This window comes from Pungitius pungitius, chromosome 2, assembly GCF_949316345.1.
Source record: "Pungitius pungitius chromosome 2, fPunPun2.1, whole genome shotgun sequence".
In the NCBI taxonomy this organism is placed as follows: Eukaryota; Metazoa; Chordata; class Actinopteri; order Perciformes; family Gasterosteidae; genus Pungitius; species Pungitius pungitius.
Window position 1 is genome coordinate 18455489 of NC_084901.1, and position 20359 is coordinate 18475847.

Below are 20359 nucleotides of genomic sequence, written 5' to 3' on the forward strand. Positions count from 1 at the left end.
TTTACCACACAGAAATGTCCAACAAACCGTACAGTGTGTCCACGGCTCGGTCTGACACCTTGTGGACAGAAGCTGTACAGAAAGGACTCGGGTCTTTCCTTAATTCAGTCCCACATTTGCAACACATTTGCTCAGCAGACAAGCTGCTTCCACGCAGAATTAAACAGGACAAACCTGCACACCGCGTGGCTACAAAGGAACCGTCGGCTCAGGCTCTGTAATGTTTTTACGACCTTTCCTGTTCACAAAAACACGTGTTTGATCATGCGAAAAACAATTTTCTAAAAGTATAAAGTGTACAAATGGGAATGTTACACTCTGCTCGGTGTCCCGTGACGCATCGATTGCAAGAAGTACGCAGGTCCTCTTACATAGTAAAATTCCTGCATATTCAAAAACATTCTAAATATTTCCCACTGGGGATTAATTAAGAATATATATATCTATTAACAAAACAAACCAAGCAATATAATTAATATTGCAAGACAATTTACCACTTTAAAATATCATTCCATCTCACAAATCAAAGGATACATTTTACAACAAGTAAAACCACATTGAACACTCAAGTAAAAGTAGCTTCACAAGTCTCTCAAACAATATTTTTTAGTTATTCTTTAGATGCAATCCTGAGCTAACAAAAAATCTAATATATTGTACTGAATTAGGAAAAAAGTATTGGAGCACCGGAGCAGTAAAAGGTGGCTGAAAACGAATCAGGGAGAGACTGAAAAGGGAAACAAAGGACCATAAAAGCAGGCGGACTGAAGGCCTCTGCTTCAGCATTCGGGGGTTGTGCAGAGATAAAAGTAGACGAGGCGCAGAATTCGCTGACCCTTGACCCATAACGTCAGAAAGTAGCAGTAAGTTGTTGTAATGGCATTCCTCAGTTTTATAAATGCGTCGACTAATTTCAAACTGTCTTGTTAAAGTTAACGGTTCAGCACCTTGTTAAACATGACAAATAGGCACAGCAGGGTTTTGGTGGACAACGATCGGTGTTTACTAAGATGACCCATCGTTCATCGAGAGCAACGATGTATAACAAAATGAGTGGAAAAAGAAGCAAAGAAAATTAAAAATGGACTATTTATTTTCTCTCCGTAGGGATGAGGTCACCATGAGGAACACTTACAGGAATTGTAACTTCAAATCTCCTTGTTGCAAGAAGGCATTTCTCAATCCGTCTGTGACTCACAAACTATTCCCGAATGCAAAGCAGCAATCTCTTGACTAACACTCAGCAAAATAACACTAACACCGGCCAGAAGGACAGGAACCGAACCACCATCTGCTCCATGCGTCATGTGACGTAGACGTAGAGGAGGCACAAACACAAGCACAGGAGAGTCAAAAGTACAAAACTATAAAATGCAGAGTTGGGATGAAACGACTTTTTATTAAATGGGTGGTGGAAGAGTAGAGTTTAAATCGTTCTCTTCCAAATGGATAACAGAGATACGACCATTTCTAAGTTAAAGGTTGGATGGATGACAAACGATTGGACATCATCTTGGTTGGCAAACACCACGTGGTAACGTACGCCGCTGTGGAGGAATCTTCCCGACTTCCTACTGGGCTCAAGTGCAATATCTGGTCCGAACTGTGGCATCGTGTACATTGTAACTATATGGCTTACAGGGTAAACAGGTCCGTACAAACTATAGAGGTACATTAGACATCTTTCATTAATCAAAACTATGGTACAGCAATATATTGGCAAAAAAGAGCTACGTAACTTTATGTAAACAATGGCAAACCACTGTACAGCTTATTCTAACATGGTATTTACACGTCAAGTTATTTTACGAGCTAGTTCCCATGTACAGAGGGTGAAATGTAAAGAAATAACAGTTAGATGACGCACTGTACGTTAGGCAATTTCAACCATCCCATCTGCTTGCAAAGAACTGGATTCAAAGAGTAAACCAAGAAGCAGCTTTTAAATCTACCGACTCGTTGAATCACCCGGTGCCCCTCCTTCCCACATCGAGTTATTTCTAAAAAAGAAAAGACATACATAAGGCAAGGGCAGTTAAGGAAGGTGGAGGCATCACATTCTTTGCAAGGGATTAGTGTCATGGGAGAAGCTGATGGTTTCTTTGGGGTTAAATGCACTTTGAGAGTTTCACTTGTTTGTCACATGTAACAAAAAACACATCAAGTGCAAAAGGGGGGGGGGGTGTACAGTTCTGTCGAGTAAATGTGCAAAATCTGCTCTAAAGCAAAAGTGACAGTGTTGCAAATTCTAACGTACAAGGTACTGGGAGATGTACGGGGTCGTCCCGGGACACACCGGTGCAGACCCTTATTCCCACAAACTGTATATACAAGGCACTAAGGACAAGATTCAAGGGCCACGCGTCCGTTCTCTTGGGAGCCTCCTCAGTCCGGTCGGAATATAGGATACTTGGGTAAGAAATCTATAACAATGACCTACAGGGAGAAAAATACAAAACAAATGATTGTTAAATTGGTTTAATTTAAATTGTTGTTTAATTAAACCAACTGGCATCAAATGTGTTTTAACGTTGCAATGATGCTTTATTTCACGAGTGCTGTCCTTTTAAATGAAGTTACCGATAAAGAGCCGTGCGATCTGCTGTCAACAGCACCAACAGAGACACAACTGTAATAAAGCAACCGTGTTTCCTAAAACTAATGTGGATATCCAAATCATTTGCTACAGAGTGTAAAGTTCTAAAGGAAACTTAAGAGCGTATCTGCAACTATTTGAAAAACTGTAACAGTGGAATTTTTCAAGCAAAAATGCATGCATGAAAAATGCATGAAGTAAATATGTTGTGTTTCGGAGTCTCATTTTCGAACATGATTGCTCACTTAGTCAGATAAATCACAAACGAATACACTAACACGGTTTACCTAACATGCAAAGTGATTCATAGGGGTTTGGTTGAGACAGCCTACTTACATATTCCATCATATTACTGCTTTCACATTTCCGTTTACTGAGTTTCCAGTGCAGCCCCAGCTGAAAGCAAAAAAAAACACACAGACACAATGAATGAACATCTCCCTCCCTGTGTGTCACACACACACACACACACACACACACACACACACACACACACACACACACACACACACACACACACACACACACACACAGAGAGAGAGAGAGAAACAAAGGGAAATCTGTCTGAAATCTCTCCTTCTGTGTCGGGGGAATTTAGGAGCAGGGCTGTCTGGTCTCGCTGGGGTCAAACTGTGGCCAGACACCCTGAAGAGCTTCCTTTATACCTTTGCACGGCTACTAGCTGTAATTTGTTGCTGAGAGACAAAACAAAATTAACAGAGGATTTTACTGCTGACCTCACGGACCCCTCAGACCGCGTGCACCAGCTCTGACTCAGCTTTAAGGGACTTGTGTGGCAGGTTGAAGTTGACAAGGCAGATTAATTGTTATTATCCATCAGGATAATAGTCAACTTGCACTGCACAGTGGCACAGACAAATGAGCACTTTCACACAGGTGCTAATCTACGATTTGACATCCTTACCTTGTGGTATAACCGGTTATTCTCCCACTCTAACAATTTATGAATAGACCGTCTTGTCTGTTGGAATAGAAAACAAAATGCATGTAGCAGAATATTCAACAGTCAAATGAAAACATTAACAGTTCACAGTGTTCGGATTTATGGACTGAACTCCCAATTTACCAGCTAGTAATTTCCACTTTGTTGCCATCAATTCTGAGTGGCAACACAGCCGCCAAACGCCACGCCACCATTGAGCAGAGCAGGAGAGGAGCTCTGCAGCGTAATACGTACTTCTGCACGGGGCCACCAACTGAGCGCGAGTCGTTATGACCCCCCTACACTCACTACAGCCCCCGAGTAATCAGTGCTGATGTGAGGGAGAGTTAAACTGTCCAATGTGCGTCTCAGGAGGTGTGAAACTTACTCTCTTGTTGAGGCAGATAACGGGCCACAGACTGCAGCCTACTGTACAGCAGCAGCACATGCAGCCGCAAAGAAGCCACTTCACATTCACCGGCAAGTTCTTCTTTAAACAAGCGTTCACCCTGCTGACGCTGGTTTTGAATTCTTCTGGTGCTACCTAGAATAAAAAGAGAGGAAAGTTGGATGTGCATATACCAAAATACACAGCTCCTTTAGGGGCTCTATGCAGTGGAGGGAATTATCAGAAAATGGAAGTGTCTGTGAGCGGCGCTGACATGAAATATTCCTAATTGTGCACAAAGATCAAAGAGCTTCAGCAGAAGAAAACAACAGGTAGATAATTGCAGATGTTGTCCAGAGATGAGATCTCTCAATAGTAGGCCGCTGATTCGCTAACCGAGCTCCAGACTGTTCAAGGCAAAGAGGGACTCAAAGGAGAGATAAGCCCAGAGCCTGTGGCAGCGGCGGCCAAACAACTTGAATGGATGCTCATTCCTCGCAGAGTCTGTACGCCATAAAACAGGGGTCGTAATCTTTTATGACAGGATGCAAAGGTCTCTTTGCAAACAGCCAAAGACCTCAGAATAAAGCCCAGCGGGGCCTGATCTGCACCCTTCAATCATCATAATTGTGACCTCATCCATCACATGTCACCCTGGGTCACAATACTCAAGGTACCTTTTATTGCCCCACACTTCCCTCGGCCTGCTCTTACCCCTGCAGCCTTTTTGTGTTTCTGCGTCCGACCCAGGAAGCTTTCCTTTCTTGTATACAGCAGAGTCTCCATTTCATTATTTTATCACCAGGAGCTGGACCCTCCAAAACACCGGGGTCCCCGCCAACTGAGCCCCATAGACGGCTTACTCATTGACAGAGCTGGACAGCAGCACATTCAGGCTCTTTTCTATACACTGTGGTGCGTTACTTGAAACGCAGCTGCATCAGATCAAAACCTCTCTGAGAAGTTTGAATGAGACGGGAATGGGGGGGGGGGGGATTTGGGGAAGTAAGGGCTATTAAAGGCCCAAAAGAACAACTGATTCGGTGTGGTTTTAACTGCTGAATTCTTCCCCCTTGGAATTGAACAAAAAGCTGCTTGCAACAATGAAGTGCAAGAAAGCTCAAAAGCAACTGTACCTTTCCCGTGAGAACAGAGGGAAATTCTGTGTCAAATCTGTTGCTCAGTCCAAACCTGGAATTAGACAAATAAAATGGGAGCATTTATACAGAAGCAAAACTGAAAAGAAGGGGAGAAATGTGCTTATACATGTTACATCACAAATAATACAAAGCAGTAATACGTTGTTTGATTGTGCGTTGATGAGACATAGCATGGTGATGTACACACTGTGCCGTTTTTTAAAAGGTTAGTTCAGTTGACATTGAAAGACATCACACACATCTAGAGGAGAGCAAAATAAATACTTTTCCTTCCCAGGGAGTCTTAACAGGCCAGTGTCCAGATGACTATTTTCATATGACAAACAAAGCAATACAATGGATTTATCTGTAAAATCACTTCAACTTACACCCCCCCAAAAATAAATAAAAATGACAAACTAGGTTAAGCAAAACAAACTTCAGCCATCGATGCTGTATTTTCACAGCAATGCCCAGTTAAAACTGCAGACTTGGTGTAAACTTCATATGCGTGTACACATGTGTGCACGAGTGTGATTGCGCAAAGTAATTCAAGTGGACAACATTGCTGTTACTTGTTTTTAGCTTTACCAGAACATTTTTCACATCTGGATTTCTTACCTTGCGATGTCAAAGCCATATAGTAACAATACAGTAACCGCTGCTACTACATTTAAACATGTAGCGTTAACTTCCTTTCTAATGTTTTTGTCTAGTTAGATTCCCTTTAGGGAGGATCTGATGATGATGACAGTGATGAAGCATTTTTCTTTTTTCTGAATTAGACATGACGTCATAGAGGAGGAGGGGGTAACTCGCTTTAAGGTCTAATTAACGTTAGTCCCCCCCCATGAAGATGAATATATTGTTGTTAAGGAGCTGACACCCAGTGTAAATAATTGTCAAACTGGCAGTAAAAACCGTCCAGATAATAATTGAGCGGGTGACATTGTGATGACTTGGTAAGATAACGTTAACTTTCTGTCTGGTCAGAGACAAACGGTAGAACCACAGTCTTCCTAGCTAACAAAACATCACATTGTGAACTTGAATACCAATGAACATCGGTTGCTCGTCCACTTAGTCTGTGGTTGCCATGGGGATTAATAACTGTTAACATTTGTGTATGTCCAAATGATGTCAGCTTGCGTTCACCATAAACTCAGCGGTCCACCTGACAGAGCGTGTGGCTAACTGTTAGCTACCGTTAGTGGTGTTCAGCATTAACGTTAGCTAGCGTTAGCTAGGCTAGCAGGTTAGCTAAACAGGCTAAAGGATGAAGACGCCAGAACGACAAAGCGACCGCCGGAGCGAACGGGAGCGCCGAACACGACTCTGCTTACACTGTGATGTGCCCGGCCCCTCGCATCACCACGGGCTCCTGGCAGTATCTGGGCAGGTGGTCCTCGCTCGCTACGCGCTCATCCTCTTCGTCTTCCAACTCATAAATGGTATCAAAGTCCGCCATGTTGGGCAGTAAGACGCTCATGACGTCCCTCGCGGGACCGCGCACTGGCTGAACGTTCGCGAGCGGCGACGATCTGCGGGAGCGGAACACGACCAGCGACCACACGGGATATTAATGAGGCATTGTCGGATATGTAGATGATAGTAATCGAATGACCCACGGCATCTTGTCTGTGTGTAATATATAACATATACAGGAGTTTGGGCTCTTAGAATTAACTTGGACACGGGGGGGAAAGTTAGGAGAAGGCTCAGTACAAAATGAGTTTAGGTCACTTTGATCCATAAGCGTGAACCTGCTTCCCAACCTACAGGTGCAGGAGCTTTAAACATGGGTCACCATGGAGCCGATGAGGGCTCAATTCTCTTACATTGAATACTAAATCAAAATGCACCTGCTAATAACCTACTACCCGTTGTGGCATGCTTACAACAGCTAAAAGAACAAGAATAAATCAAAAAGATCATTTCAGTTGTTTAACTCATTCCTGGCCGTTTTTAAGTACCAAAGTAAGGCCCTTCGTGTGAATGTGATAAGGAGTGTGGTTATTCTGTAAATGAGCATTTTCCAAATGAAAAAAAGATGGACGTCACATGTCACCACCACACGCATTTGTTTTAACTTTAGAGAGAAATAACCTACTGTTAGGTGTACAAAGAGTTTTTAACTATGTCAACAGATCTTTAGCTTAATTAAACAGGGAATAGGGTATTTTTGTAAAGTAATCTTGAGGAGCACTGGAATAGACATTTAAAACCAGCAAGAAAATAAAAGGCATACATTTTCTGTGAGATGTCAATTTCTAAAAGGATTAAACTCTTTTGTGCCTGAATTTGTAACGCAATTCCAATAAGATATCTCCCATGTGCCTTTATGTTGGTAATCAGTACAAGAATTTCCAATGTAAAACTTAACCAAGCATTGCTACTCAGAAATGATAAAAATGACAGGTGTACTGCAAAAAAAAGCAACATTTTATTTACATTTAGCCATCACACGACCCGTATCATTAACAGCTGGTCCCCGCTTTACCAAAGCAGATAAAATTGTGCTGAAAAACTTCTGTAAAAGATGTGTCCATTCAAAGCAGTTTGTGTGGCACGAGCTACATACAATCTAGTTTACAACCTCATTCAAATGTCCCTGAATTATCGTTTTATTCACATACACCAAAAAAAGTGATATTTATATCTTATCAACTCACAAACAATCAAAAGCTTTTAAGTTTGAAACACGTCGATTTTTTCCTTTTTTTTTCTTTTTTTTTAAAATTCCCACGCCATTAGAACTATTCTATAAAAAAAGCAATATGTGAAGAGCCTCCATTTGGTTGCTGTGGATGAAACGTGTGTCCACGGCGTTGTGCCTTAGCGTCCTGTCGGCGTGTCGGAGTGCTCGGTTATGTGAGATGGTCCGCAGAGTGACCTGCTTCTACAGAGTCACAGTCACTTGCTGTATATTCCTGATGGATGGCAAGGTGTTCATCCCCTGGGGAGGGTACATAGAGTTGTGGATGTCCGAGGGACTGAGGGACCCCGGGACCGGCAAAGGGCTCACCGAGCCCGGGTCACTGTGCACAGATCCCCCGCTGCCGTCGGACTGACCCAGCTTCTTCTTGATCAGCTTCCTCTCCTTGGCTCTGCGGTTCTGGAACCAGATTTTTACCTAAAAGAGGAAATTGGATGAAGGTTATTGGGTGCTGACGAGATATTTGACTCTCCATGCAATGCGATCAGACTTAATAAACCATTATTAAAATACATTTTTTTTAAAATAGACCCACAAGTCAAAAACTATCAACAGAAAAAAATGAACCTTACATATATTTATATTATGAAATAATACTACATTTATTTAGATCCTAATAGGACGTTTAATCTCCGTACTTCTCTTTTTATTTTTTTTAGAATTAAATACATTAAAATATATGCCTATCAGGTAACAGAAAGTACATGAACACTGGGTGTATTCTTCGTTTACTCTAAAACAAAACGCCTTACCAAAATAAAACGTAATGCGTTGCTTATTATCAAATGGATAGTATAATTAATATGTCCGTAATTCGTATGTTGGCTGTAAAATATAGGATTAAAAATAACAGGAAAGGAAATAATTATAAAACATAACTAAATGTGTGAGGAGTCTTTACATATATCCAGTTTAAAGGTAATCACGGCTGTAGGTGTGCAGACTAACCATTATTTTGTTGATACAATTGTTTTCTGCGGGGCTCAATTTGTACGTCCCGCTTGTGATAATATTTTAATTTAGGTTACCATTACCGCACGTGTCGTGCGTTTTAACCCCGCATCGCATCTCTGGGCATAAACCCTCCTTTGCACGTACCTGTCGTTCTGACAGACCGAGGTTGAGGGCCAGTTCGGATTTCCTCCTGATGGTGATGTATCTGTTGAAATGAAACTCCTTCTCCAGCTCCAGCCTCTGGTGGTCGGTGTAAACTACCCTGTACTTCTCCTTCGTTCTCGTTTTACCTGCGAGGACAACGGGAAGGAAAAACACGTCAGTGCTGATACGATGCTTCTCTTTTCACCCGCAGCAGCGAGGCGGTCGAACTGGAAGATTTACGCACAGGACGACGATGCGCGCCAGGACCGGCCTATCTGCGCGGAACATCTTTGTTAGCTGCCTCTTAAACCCACATCGCTGCTTTCTCCACTTGATACGCAAATGGAGCCTTTTCATCTCGCCTTGATGACAGCTGAAGTACGGTGAATTTCAAACAGCAACAAAAAAAAGACAGGAGATAAGGCAAACCTCTTAGGGTTTGTCCTACAGAGCTGTCAGAAGGACGCATGTTAACGTTTACTATCTGTAAATTGGATAATAAATTGGCCACGAATCCTATCAAGATAAAATAAAACGAGTTGATCCTGACAATAACTCCGAGCTAAATGACCTCGATTGGAATAACTGAGTGTAGGCTATTTAAGACCCTCATAATTGACACACATTCAATGTAAAACTGCAGCCTGTGTGGGGGCCAACAGTTTGAACTTTGAGACACGGGCCTGTGAAAAGCGTCACTCTTTCCGGCAATATAACTCTCGGAGAGGAAGGGAGGTTGGTGCATATCAAAGTGAAGAGGCGATGAAAGCAAAGGCCTCCGCCTGGATATGACGGATAACACTCAAAACAGCCAACAATGTGACAGGGAAGCCGAGCTCACATCTCCAGGAATGATGCCATTAACATCACAACTGGGCCTGGCGCCGATTCCTCACCCCCCCCCCCCCCTTTTTTTTATTACCCACCACAAGACGGAGTACAGTGGACAGAGCTGCTGGCCTTCAGGCCAATTCCCCCATCAGAATTATGACATATGGAAACGGTTTATTGAAATGTTGACTGACTCTCCGCTGCCAGACATTTAGTTACAATTATTTAATCGAGATGTGTAATTTGAAACTGAATATATTCTCATTCTGTTGACATTTTAAATTGTTATTGGTCTACTCTTTAAAACATAATAACTGACCACTCGAGGCTCGTCCCTTGATTTTAAATCTAACAAATTCGTTTTCCTTTACATTTTTTTTAAATGATCTAGCGCTGCCAGAAATAAAGACTAACAAACACAAACTACAATGTGCACGAACAAGGCAACCACAACATCAATTTGGCACGACATTTAAGAACACGGCCTCTCTCACCCGTAGAAGATGCTTGTGCGTTTTTACTCAACCACTGGAACGAATTGCGCCTTTCTCTGTCGGGAGAAAGCTGTGCAACGTTCACGGTGTCCGGCGGCGGCTGTAACACCGCGGATCCCGGAGGATGCATGTGCGTGTACTCAGGTGAGCAGTACGGAACTTGTGCGGGAGAGGAGTTGTTCATGGGCGCGGGGATAGCGTTAGGTGGTCCCAGGCTGTATGCGCCCCAGTCTTCCCTCTGAGCGCCGTAAGTGGGTCCCCAACTGCCCGAAGACTGTGCGTGCGTGTCCATGTTCGGCACATGATGGTATCCAGTAAAGTCAGCGTACTGAGGCGTAGAAACAAAGTTCTGTGGAGGCAGGTTGATGCTCGTTCTTCTCACTGGACCCTGGTGATACATGCCGCTTTCTTTATCCAGAATGTATCCCACATACATGACTTGTAAAAAAAAAAACCAAGACGCTCAAATGTAACGACGCAGCAAAGGGAATGATGCAGCCTATTTCAAGGCGACATTGTTTCCCTGAAACTGTTAAAAAACAACAACAATCCTCCTGCTCTTTAAGTCCGGATGGGGTTCCAAGTAAGAAAAGCGACGTAGTTCCAGTCTATCTCCACTCTCACATGATGTGTCTCTGTTGACAAGACGGTAAAGGTACTAAGGCCTCCTTGACGTCAGCCAACTCCTAAACTCTTGAAGTTTTGCATTAGAATGAGAGTGAGCGGTGCGGCAGGCCCAGCAGTCCCCCCCCGCGCCTGCCTGCAGCGCGTCATCACCCGGCGGCGGGCCTATCCGGAGCACGGGTCCTCCACGCCATGAATAAATCAGCACCCAGGCCTATCAGCTGCAACGAGAGCGGCCATAAACCGAGGCGGCACGTCCTCAAACGCACCGAGCAGGAGAAGGCCCCGCGCGTAATTACGCGCGTGTATATTTTTTTTATAATATTGTAAATGTTAGAAGGGTTCACTTATCGAGGCAAGTTTCACATTAACACACAATACAGACGGTTCCTCATTGTTCACAGGAGCTCAAATGTTTTATCACTCCAAACTAAATCCAGAAGATCCAGCGCATGGATTTATTTATTTTTGTTATTATGGGAGATACACAGTTTCCCAACCACGCTTTACACGCGAAGTCCCGTTTTATTTGTTGAGAGATTCACTTGCAAACGAGGTGCAGAGTAGTAGAGAAACTTTGTCTGGAAGCAAGCAGGACCTTTCGTATTCCTGGTTCACACCTCAAGGTCACACTTCACAGCTAATTCCGGTTACAAGGAAACTCCAGCGACCCCCTCTGTGACAAACATCGGCCCTCCACACATCAGTCACCACCCGGCTGGGGAAATGACATCGGATTTAGATGTCTGTGTTCGTGTCTACGTGTCAGGGAACTTCGGTTTAAACCGTTTCAAAAAACGGAGTTTAACAAAAAAAGCGCTTGGACACACTGACCCCGTTTCATGTAAAGGTTTTACTTATTATTTGTATACGTTTATAACGTTTAATATAAAGTTTATTGCTCAATGCGGACATGCGCAGTGAGCTGAATGCATTTGGGCTAAAATCAGTTGAAACAACAAACAAACATCGGAAGGCCTGACACGTTTAAGAGTCATTTCTCAAAGCACGTGTTGTCTTTTCAATTTGTGGCCTGTGTCTTGAGTCCTTTTTCTCGTTTTCACCTCATTTCGTTCTTGTTCTTCTCGCATTTGGGTCATCTCTTGGTATGATTCATTTGACAGGTGTCTCGGGGCCTCTTTAGCAGCTTGCCTAATTAGGCTTGTCCATAAATCATCATTGCCGATTGATATCTCTGAGGTATCAGTGTATTGACCACAACATATTTATGACGCGGTCTGACCTGGTGGGGCTCTTAAAGTCACGTCTCTGATTTGCACATCACTCAGCGTGCTGACTGTTGCTTTGCTGTTTAATGAAGGTATCAAGTAACCACTGCTTTCCATTCCTTGTAATGGCTTACAATTGTCACAATCACACGGCCTGAAAATATGCAATAAGAAGTGTGAATGAATGCCTTTACTCCAGTAAGTGACTAACTTACTAACTCCAACTTTGTTCTGTTTCATTCATCTTTGGACAAGTCTGTTCTTGGTGACTGGAGACAGTTTATTCTCTTGGTGTGTGACGTCATGCATATCAATGCTAGGGAGGAGGATGCGCGTATTCTAAGGCTGTGCATTTTAGGTGTAAGACTTGCCTTTGTGAATCTCTTTGATAACGTTTCCCAGTCGGTTGGCATCCACTGCAGACCAGGTTACACCTTCCTGTAGAGCCTACCGAGTGGATTAGACAGACTCATTGCTGCCCTCTGGTGGATTTCTACCAGCAGCAGCTGGTGAGTTTTTAAATCTGCATGAACCTTTAACTAAGTAACTAAATTAAATTTAAAAAAAGGAAATACAGTCTTAAGAAAATTGAGTTGAGTTAATTGAGTATTTCCATTCTTTATAACTTTGTACTGCTGCTCCACACATCATTAATAAACAAGCCCCTAGCAGTGCGTGAAACCTTTCTAATTCACCAACGTTAACGTGACACATCAACTCAATTCAACAACACCATTCAGAAATGGGCCATTTTGCATGATACATATGTGAACGTTGGGTACATTTTGATGCTGATATTACTTAAGTTACATAAGTTGAGTACTTCTTTACACTGTGGTAGCGTTAAGTTTACTCTCCACTCACAGCACCGTTGACCTCAAGAGGGCAGCCTCCACCAGCAAAAACAAGGACCCTCACCTCATGTTAAACCACAGATACAGCTCAACAAAGCTCATCACACAGGTAAAGTTACTCAGAATGACAGGAATTACTGTAACCATATACAATAAGTTCTTCATTAAAAACCTGCTGCTCCACAGATTTAAGGTTAAAGATTACAAACTAACCAACTTTCCATTTCAAGATAATTATTCAGTTCTGATATTATCCTGTTAAATAATAATGAGCTGCCCTTTTATTGAACTTATTACAAATAAATTGAGCCTGAGGTTGTTTCACTTTCTTAATGACTGTACAATTATCTAAACGTTGTTTCTGGAGAGTAGGCGTAATCCTCCTGAGGAATAACATCATGAAAAGGTTTGTGATATTTCAGAAGAAATGATGCAACTCTGGAGGGGAAGCGATGCCATGTCCTCAAGTGACATTTATTGAGTTACCGGCTCTTTCAGGCCTTTTGTTTAAGGACATATTTAGATAATTATGCTCATGTATCATCTTGGCTGCTGTCTTATTGCTCAGAACGGAACCAGTTACTGAACATAAAATACTACAAGAACAGACTAGAAATAGAACAAAGTTGAAATACTTGTGACTAACTGACGTCAGGAAAGTCTTGTTTTTTAATGTGTTGTTGCAATTAGAGTGAAATCAGATCTGTGGTGCATCATGAATGGACCACGTGTGAATGTATCAGACTGAGTTGGTTATTAGTTGTTTCTGGTCTTCTACGGATTGATGATGAAGAGTTTATCTGGTTTTTTTTCATCCCCAGAGGCCCGTGAAGATGTGCAGCTTAACGTGCTGAGGGTTTACAAAGTGCTCTGGCATAGAAAGACCAGATGTTTTGAGGGTGATTCTGGGTTTTCTGGTTCAGACCCGAACCGGCGTGCGATACCAGTTTGACAGTTAAATTGTATAAACGCTGATAAAGCACATTCCTAGCAGTTTCTCTGGGCAGCAGAGCAGATTTACAACTTCACAATGGACCAATAATCACACGTAATCCCTGTCATGGAATTTGTTTCTTTTTAAACTTAAGATGCGAGTTTAAAAGGCAATAAAATGAACCACAATACCCACATGTGTGCATCAGCCCGAGTCAACCTTTTACACAGAATCATTTAAGCTGATGGAAGCAGCACAAACAGGAAGTCACAGGCTCGAAGATACTTTTATAAAAGTAAAGTGTCAGGTAGTGCTGGGAGAAGCAGAACAACTAAATACACCAGCAGAGGAGGATGATGAGGAGGGCGGCAGCAGCGCTGGGGAGCGACAGGTGAAACCCATCGGGGGGGGGGAGGGGCAACAATGACACAGGCAGGAAGTGGAACGAGACACAGTAAGAGAGAACGTTGACGTCTCTGAGCTCAGCACAGGGTGCACGTAGTGGGCCAGTGACAGCCGGCACTATTCAGTTTGTTGCTTAACTTTGAACACTGATGTTGTTCAAGTGGTCGCAGCGAGGTAAAAACAGGACCATCTGCCACTGACGGCCTGCGACGCACGCACACAATCCTGAGCTTGCGTCTGTAATGTAAAACACATCCTAAAAACAATTGATTTTTTCGGGATATGACGGAAGATGCAGACAAGTTTGGGAAAAAAAGCATGTTTATTAGCTGTTGTTTTGTTTTTTAAGAAAGAGGGAACTGAAAACGTCTGAGGATCCATCAACGTCAGGGAGATTCATCCTCTGGGGACCCCGACGATTCTGAAGGTTTACGACCTTTTGCCTTAAAACGTTCCAAAAGAAAAGAAGCGAGGAAACAAACTACCCGGAATCGTAGACCCGGTGTGGGTGAGCTAATGCCTGCAGACGTGCACGGGGAGCTGCAGCATTTGCACAAGAGCGACTCACACAAAAAACAAATAACCATCAGCCGTGTGAACATTACGCCACTGTGAACAAGGAGTGGTTCCCAGGGTCCCCCCCCAACCCCCCCCCCCCCCCCCCCCTAAACAAAGGGGCAAGTGGGCGAGCTGGTTCCACTGCACTTTAGCCTCTGAATGAGCATCGATGAATCAGAAGGCTCCCGAGGCTGCCGGCCTGACAGAGTTGTGTTGCGGCGCCCTGGAAACTATCGGAAGGCCGGTATTTGTTGGTTCTGCGCAGCGAGGCGCAGGAGGGGATCCCAGGCACCGGGTCTTATCTGATCAGTCTGTCTTCTGTCCGTCATCGGTGGGAAATACACCAACACATGCTACGGATAAAGTCATATTTAAACTATATCAATCTCCTTCTTAAAGTCCACCCGAGTGCCAGCTGTGGGGATTAAACTAAAGGCCGAAAACACAAGCTTCCTGGGTTGTTGTTTTTTGTAGAAAGGGGTTTTTACGAGATCCGCATTTTTTCTTTCAGCTATTTTTTGATTGTTGTCACTAATTCACAACACATGAGCAGCTCGACCCGAATGAGACGCCGCGTTTTGATTCCTCAAGTGATTCCCCCCCCCCAAAAAAAGAAAAAAGAAAGAGAGAAAAAAAAAAACCCGCTCCTGGAGCACATCCAAGATGGCGGCCATTTACGCCGCCGCACGTCGACCTGCGGCTGATGGGATGTGTTTGTTGTTTCCTCTCGGCCCTTTGAACCGACCCGGGGGGGGGGGGGGGGGGGATACGCCGGGTCTTTATATTTAGCTGCCCGTGTCTTTGGGGTCCTTGTTCCTTGTGGAAGGTGGACTGAACGTAAGGTGTCTTAAGGCACGCCATCCGGCTCATTGTTTTTTTGCATTTAGGTGAGAGGCGTCCGGATGTGGCAAACCCACCATTCACCTTCTTGGGCAGGGGGTCTGAGAATAGCTCCGTGCAGCTGTATGCATATGGAAGGAGGTGGAGGTGGAGGCGGGGTGGGGTGGGGGGGTGCATGGTGGGATTTCAAGCTGCACACATTCAGCCGGATGTTATTTGGTGTCGTATCAGAACTCTTTTTAGAATAGTTGAATAGTTGAAGGAGACGAGAGATATTTTTCCCACATGCAAATGTTCCACTGGGGAAAACGAAACCAGATTGCAGAGTGTTTTATTACTAATACTTGGGATCACAAGACAATGACGGGGAGCTACTTGTTATGATATTGTGATCTTGTTTTTCAGTGGCGTCTATTTCCCACCAAGGCTCACATTCTTCTTTCCTGCTGTCATGACCAAATGTATAAAAGGTGGATCTCTTGTGATTCCAATTGTTTTTTCCCTCTATAAACTAGTTGATCAATAAAAGGAAAATATGAGCAGAAGAGATTTACGATTTCATCACATGGGAACTGGAAATGTAACTTAGATCAAAGCTCAGGTGCTGCATGTAGGACACTTTTGAGTTACATGTACTTCATTTAAAACTCCCTTCCTGCCAGTTGAGTTGGGCTTTTGGTATCCAGGATCATTAATACCAGACATATTTCACTCAGCCCTCATGCGTCTGCCTGCCAGGGAACGCGCAGATGCAGATACACAAACATGACAGTCAACAGCCCCCCCCCCCCCCCCCCCCACACCCTTCCCCCCCTCCCACGACATCCTTCCCTTGTTTGTTTGTCATATTCTGGGAACAGTCGGTTGGGCGATGTGTGTTTGTGTGTGTTTTTCACCTCGCAGTGAAGCACGAATCCTTTCAGGACGAGCGGGGAGACAGTAAAGGGCCCGTCCTGTCCCCTGACGTGTGCTCTCCTTGGACACACCCAGTGCCGGTAACCAGGGCCCCCCCCCCCCTAGAGGAAGCCCCGTGTGTGGCGTCCTCCGGTCGTGAGCGCGATGATTAACGGTTCCTTCCTGTCCTGTTGGGGGAGGCATTGTCCCGGTGAGCAGACAGGCTGCCGACGTCTTGTCCCGGGGGAGGAAGCCGGTGTCTTACTGTCATTCCATTAAGAATAATCAAGGAGCATTTTTCTGTGAATGGACTCGGGTTAAAAATAGTCTGAAACCTTTGTTAACATCCGGGAAATAAATGGAATATTTCTACAACACAACTTATATTTTATTTCCATCTTTCACTTAAAAAGTAACAACTGTTAATATTATTTTAGTACTTCTAGCCTCTAGAAACTATTAAAATGATTGAATCACTTTACTAAAATGATTAAATTAACATTCATAATTTTTTTTTATCAAAGTGGAGACTTTTGACCTTAAACAATAGATTTCAACCTCAAGGTGGAGAAGGATTCATCCTCTGGGGGTCGTGAATGTCGTTTAAATAACCAACTAGCAAACATCATTACAAGCAATTATGAATCGGTACTGCAGTTAAAGTATAAATATATAGATCTTTATTCAATTATTTACTTCATATGCTCAGTTAACAGTGTTAACAATACTTTCATCAAAACTAACAGAGATAGGAAGTTTTATTACACATGATTATGTATGAAAGAATGCAATAAAACCCACTGAATGTTATGTGATAGCAGAAACTAAAACACCGAGCACGAGGGAAATACATCAAGTGAACATAATAAAGCAAATATTGCAAATGTTAATTACTAGGCACTAAAGTTAAGAGTTAAATAAAAACAACAAAAAATGCAAAATCTTGGTAAGATGTGGCCCCTTAACACTGTTTCACAACAACATACCTGTAGAATACACAAATTATACTTGATATAAAGCATCAGTGCAAAATCACTTCCTCTCCACGTTAACACAACACATTTGAAGATCCACGAGGGTCCAAAATGTCGACGTTACAGTTTAGTTTAATACTGTTCTCCTTAGTGGTCGATGGGCTGCAGCGAGCTGCAGTGCGTTTTAGTCGCTTTTACTCAAAGTGAATACAGCAGCACAAACATATACACACAACTGGAGGGAAGAGTTGGGGTATTAAATGTTGAAGTGACGAAGACTGAGCTGGAAAATCCTTCAGTTGACTTTTATCTACAGATCTAAAAGGAATAAACACAGCTGGATTACTAAGTGACAGTGTTCACAATCTGAATAAATACACATACAGAATCTCACAATCTTCTTCTCGCTTGTTTTATTTCAGTTTGAGCGAACGGAAATGACACAGCGCTGGAGTTTCTTCGATGGGGGCAGGAGGAGGAATCCACCTTCACAGCAACTCTTCATTTAAATCTCCCCGTTAACCTGTGAGTCCCTGTGGGTCAACCTGAGTTAGGTGGGTGGATACTTTTATGGAACTGAAGGAGTAATTAAGGTACCCTAAATAAGGTACTTTTTCATGATTAATAATCAATGCTAAATTGTTGTTCATCTGCTTTTTGCGGCTCTATATGTGGATGTAGCTACATAACAAAAATATTTACTCTTTTTAATTCTTTTTTTTTTTTTTTTACAAATTACTTCATTTTTAACTTTCGGAATAAAATCTACAAATGAGTTTTCCAACATCAACTTGAAAAGCCTGAGCTATGGCCTCTCTCTTTTCTGTCCCGGTGGTTATTCTCCATCATCACAGGCTGCAGTGGGATCAGCTCTCTTCCTTTTCACAGTAGATGACAGTAATACCTGAGGCTGTCTCCAGCTGTTTGACAAATCACAGTGAATGTGGAAAATGGACCAGCAGCGTCAACGGCAGCTTGCTCCTCAAAACCGGAGCGGAATTAACAGTCTACACGTTTTCCGCCCCCTCCCCCTCGGAAGTTGGAGGTTAAAGGCGGGTGGATTGGGTGTTTTTTCCTTTCGCGGCGTTCCGTCTAAAACACTTTGGTGGGATCTCACGTGTTTTCCTCTCAAACTTTGCTCCAGCACTGAGAGCGGAAAAACAAAAAAACAGAGCTGGGCAAAGCAGAAGGCCTGCAGGGTTCTCTGGGGGGGTTCGTGTGGAGGGGGGGAGGGGGGCGGAGCTTTACACGGGCGGCGTGGAGTAGCGCACCACGTAGTTGTAGTCCGGCGGCGGGCTGTGACACTCCAGACCGGCGTCCAGGGCCGAGTCGTCCAGGGCCGAGTCGTCCAGGAGGAAGTCCAGAGAGGGGACCGGGGATTGGAACTTCTCCTTGTCGGCGTCACTCAGCACCGACTCTTTGCTCTTACTCGCCGCCTTCATCCTAAAAAAACAAAACACGAGCAGACGTGAGGCGAACGTAGCGGAGACATAACAACGGGGCCGCTGCTGCACAATGCAGTTCACAATAAAAATAAATACAAATCAAGTTCTATTCAGTGCATCTCATGCTGATGTAGAGCTGATGTATATTGAGTGATCTCAGTTGGACTGTTGCAACTTCTACACCGGCCTCACTCATAAATCTCTCTGAATTTGAACAGGGACTAAACACAGAGAGCAGTTACCCCGATATTCTAAGCTGTTTTTAAAGCACAAGGAGGCCTGGACACCATCTTTATTGCTGACCTTTTAACTCTTTATGGGGCGAAACGCCGCCTTTGATCCTCAGGAAAGTGTCTCTCAGTTGTTCCACGAGGCGACTCGACTAAAGGCGACTGTGGTTTCTGCATCAGGGAGATTGTACTTCAACGAGCTATTAAATGACTCCTTAAAAGGCCACTCCTTGTCCACTTGAGTAGTTTGACCTGTTCCTTATACATCATCTTATATTTCTATTTCATTGTTGCTACCTTGAGGATGTACTGTATGCAATGTTCATTTTAAACAGCGCTTCCAGAAATATATAAAAGTGCTCTATGAATGAAGGCTATTACTATCAGTTATTACAATCTTCATGAATTTCAAGGGGCTCTTTAAGACAAGCAAGTTTGGAAACATAAACATACCCAAACTATTCATCCATCAGCTTAAAAGCAACATGAAAATATGAAAAACTGCAGACGCTACTACGCTTTTATTATTTTCATTTTTATAACCATTAGAATGAAATCAATTAATTGATAAAACAACCTACAAGAAATTGATCAGAAATTATTTTGATGATTAAATAATAATTTGTATATAAAATATTGATATATATGATATAAATATTGTTGCTGGACTGGTTGGAAAAACAAGGTAATCAGAGTGTACAATAGAGCAAGAAATTAGTAAAACAACCAGCTGTGCACTTTAACTTTTTATAAATAATATCACGTTATTTTTCCACTCACACTAGAGGTCTGATTTAAGATATTCCCTTTGTGTGAAGCCGTACGATCAGACAAACCTCTCCTTATTCACGTATGATGTAATCAATCATCCTGAGTCTTTCTGCTTCATTTGAGCCTCAGAATATGAGTAATTGCCCCTTATTGTCTTTGGCGGTTGCTACGGGTTTCCACAGCTCCTCTCCAGGGACCAAAGGGTCGGCGCCCAGCGGGGCGGGGTGGGGGGGGGGCGCCGTATCGGAATGTCGGCCTAATGAATAAAACTACCTGATGAATTAGACAGTAGAGGATTGTCGGGCACATAGTGGGGCACAACTGGAAACTGGGTAACACGACATGAGTCCCAGTAAAAAACAAGCAGCCTCCTCTGCAATGTTTAGTCCATCAAAA

At 43.2% G+C, this 20359-nt stretch overlaps 3 protein-coding genes across 3 annotated transcripts in view; all 3 read right to left on the reverse strand.

Annotated features, from left to right (window-relative positions):
* Window positions 1-1367: 1367 nt before the first annotated feature.
* chic1 (cysteine-rich hydrophobic domain 1) lies at window positions 1368-6633 on the reverse strand. The gene is made up of 6 exons (XM_037462177.2): window positions 6410-6633; window positions 5064-5118; window positions 3928-4083; window positions 3522-3578; window positions 2933-2992; window positions 1368-2436 (listed from the first exon to the last, which is right to left on the reverse strand). The coding sequence occupies exons 1-6, from the start codon at window positions 6553-6555 to the stop codon at window positions 2386-2388; spliced, it is 525 nt and encodes a 174-aa protein (XP_037318074.1). The 5' UTR covers window positions 6556-6633; the 3' UTR covers window positions 1368-2385.
* Window positions 6634-7965: 1332 nt separating this feature from the next.
* On the reverse strand, window positions 7966-10641 carry cdx4 (caudal type homeobox 4). The gene is made up of 3 exons (XM_037460088.2): window positions 10206-10641; window positions 8881-9026; window positions 7966-8199 (listed from the first exon to the last, which is right to left on the reverse strand). Exons 1-3 carry the CDS (start codon window positions 10639-10641, stop codon window positions 7966-7968), a joined length of 816 nt encoding a protein of 271 aa, XP_037315985.1.
* Window positions 10642-18192: 7551 nt separating this feature from the next.
* kdrl (kinase insert domain receptor like) overlaps window positions 18193-20359 on the reverse strand; it is a 32911-nt gene continuing 30744 nt past the window's right edge. The window contains exon 30 of the mRNA XM_037460822.2: window positions 18193-18960. Within this exon, the coding sequence (XP_037316719.2) occupies window positions 18762-18960 (199 nt within the window). The 3' untranslated portion in view covers window positions 18193-18761. The remainder of the gene's footprint in view (window positions 18961-20359) is intronic.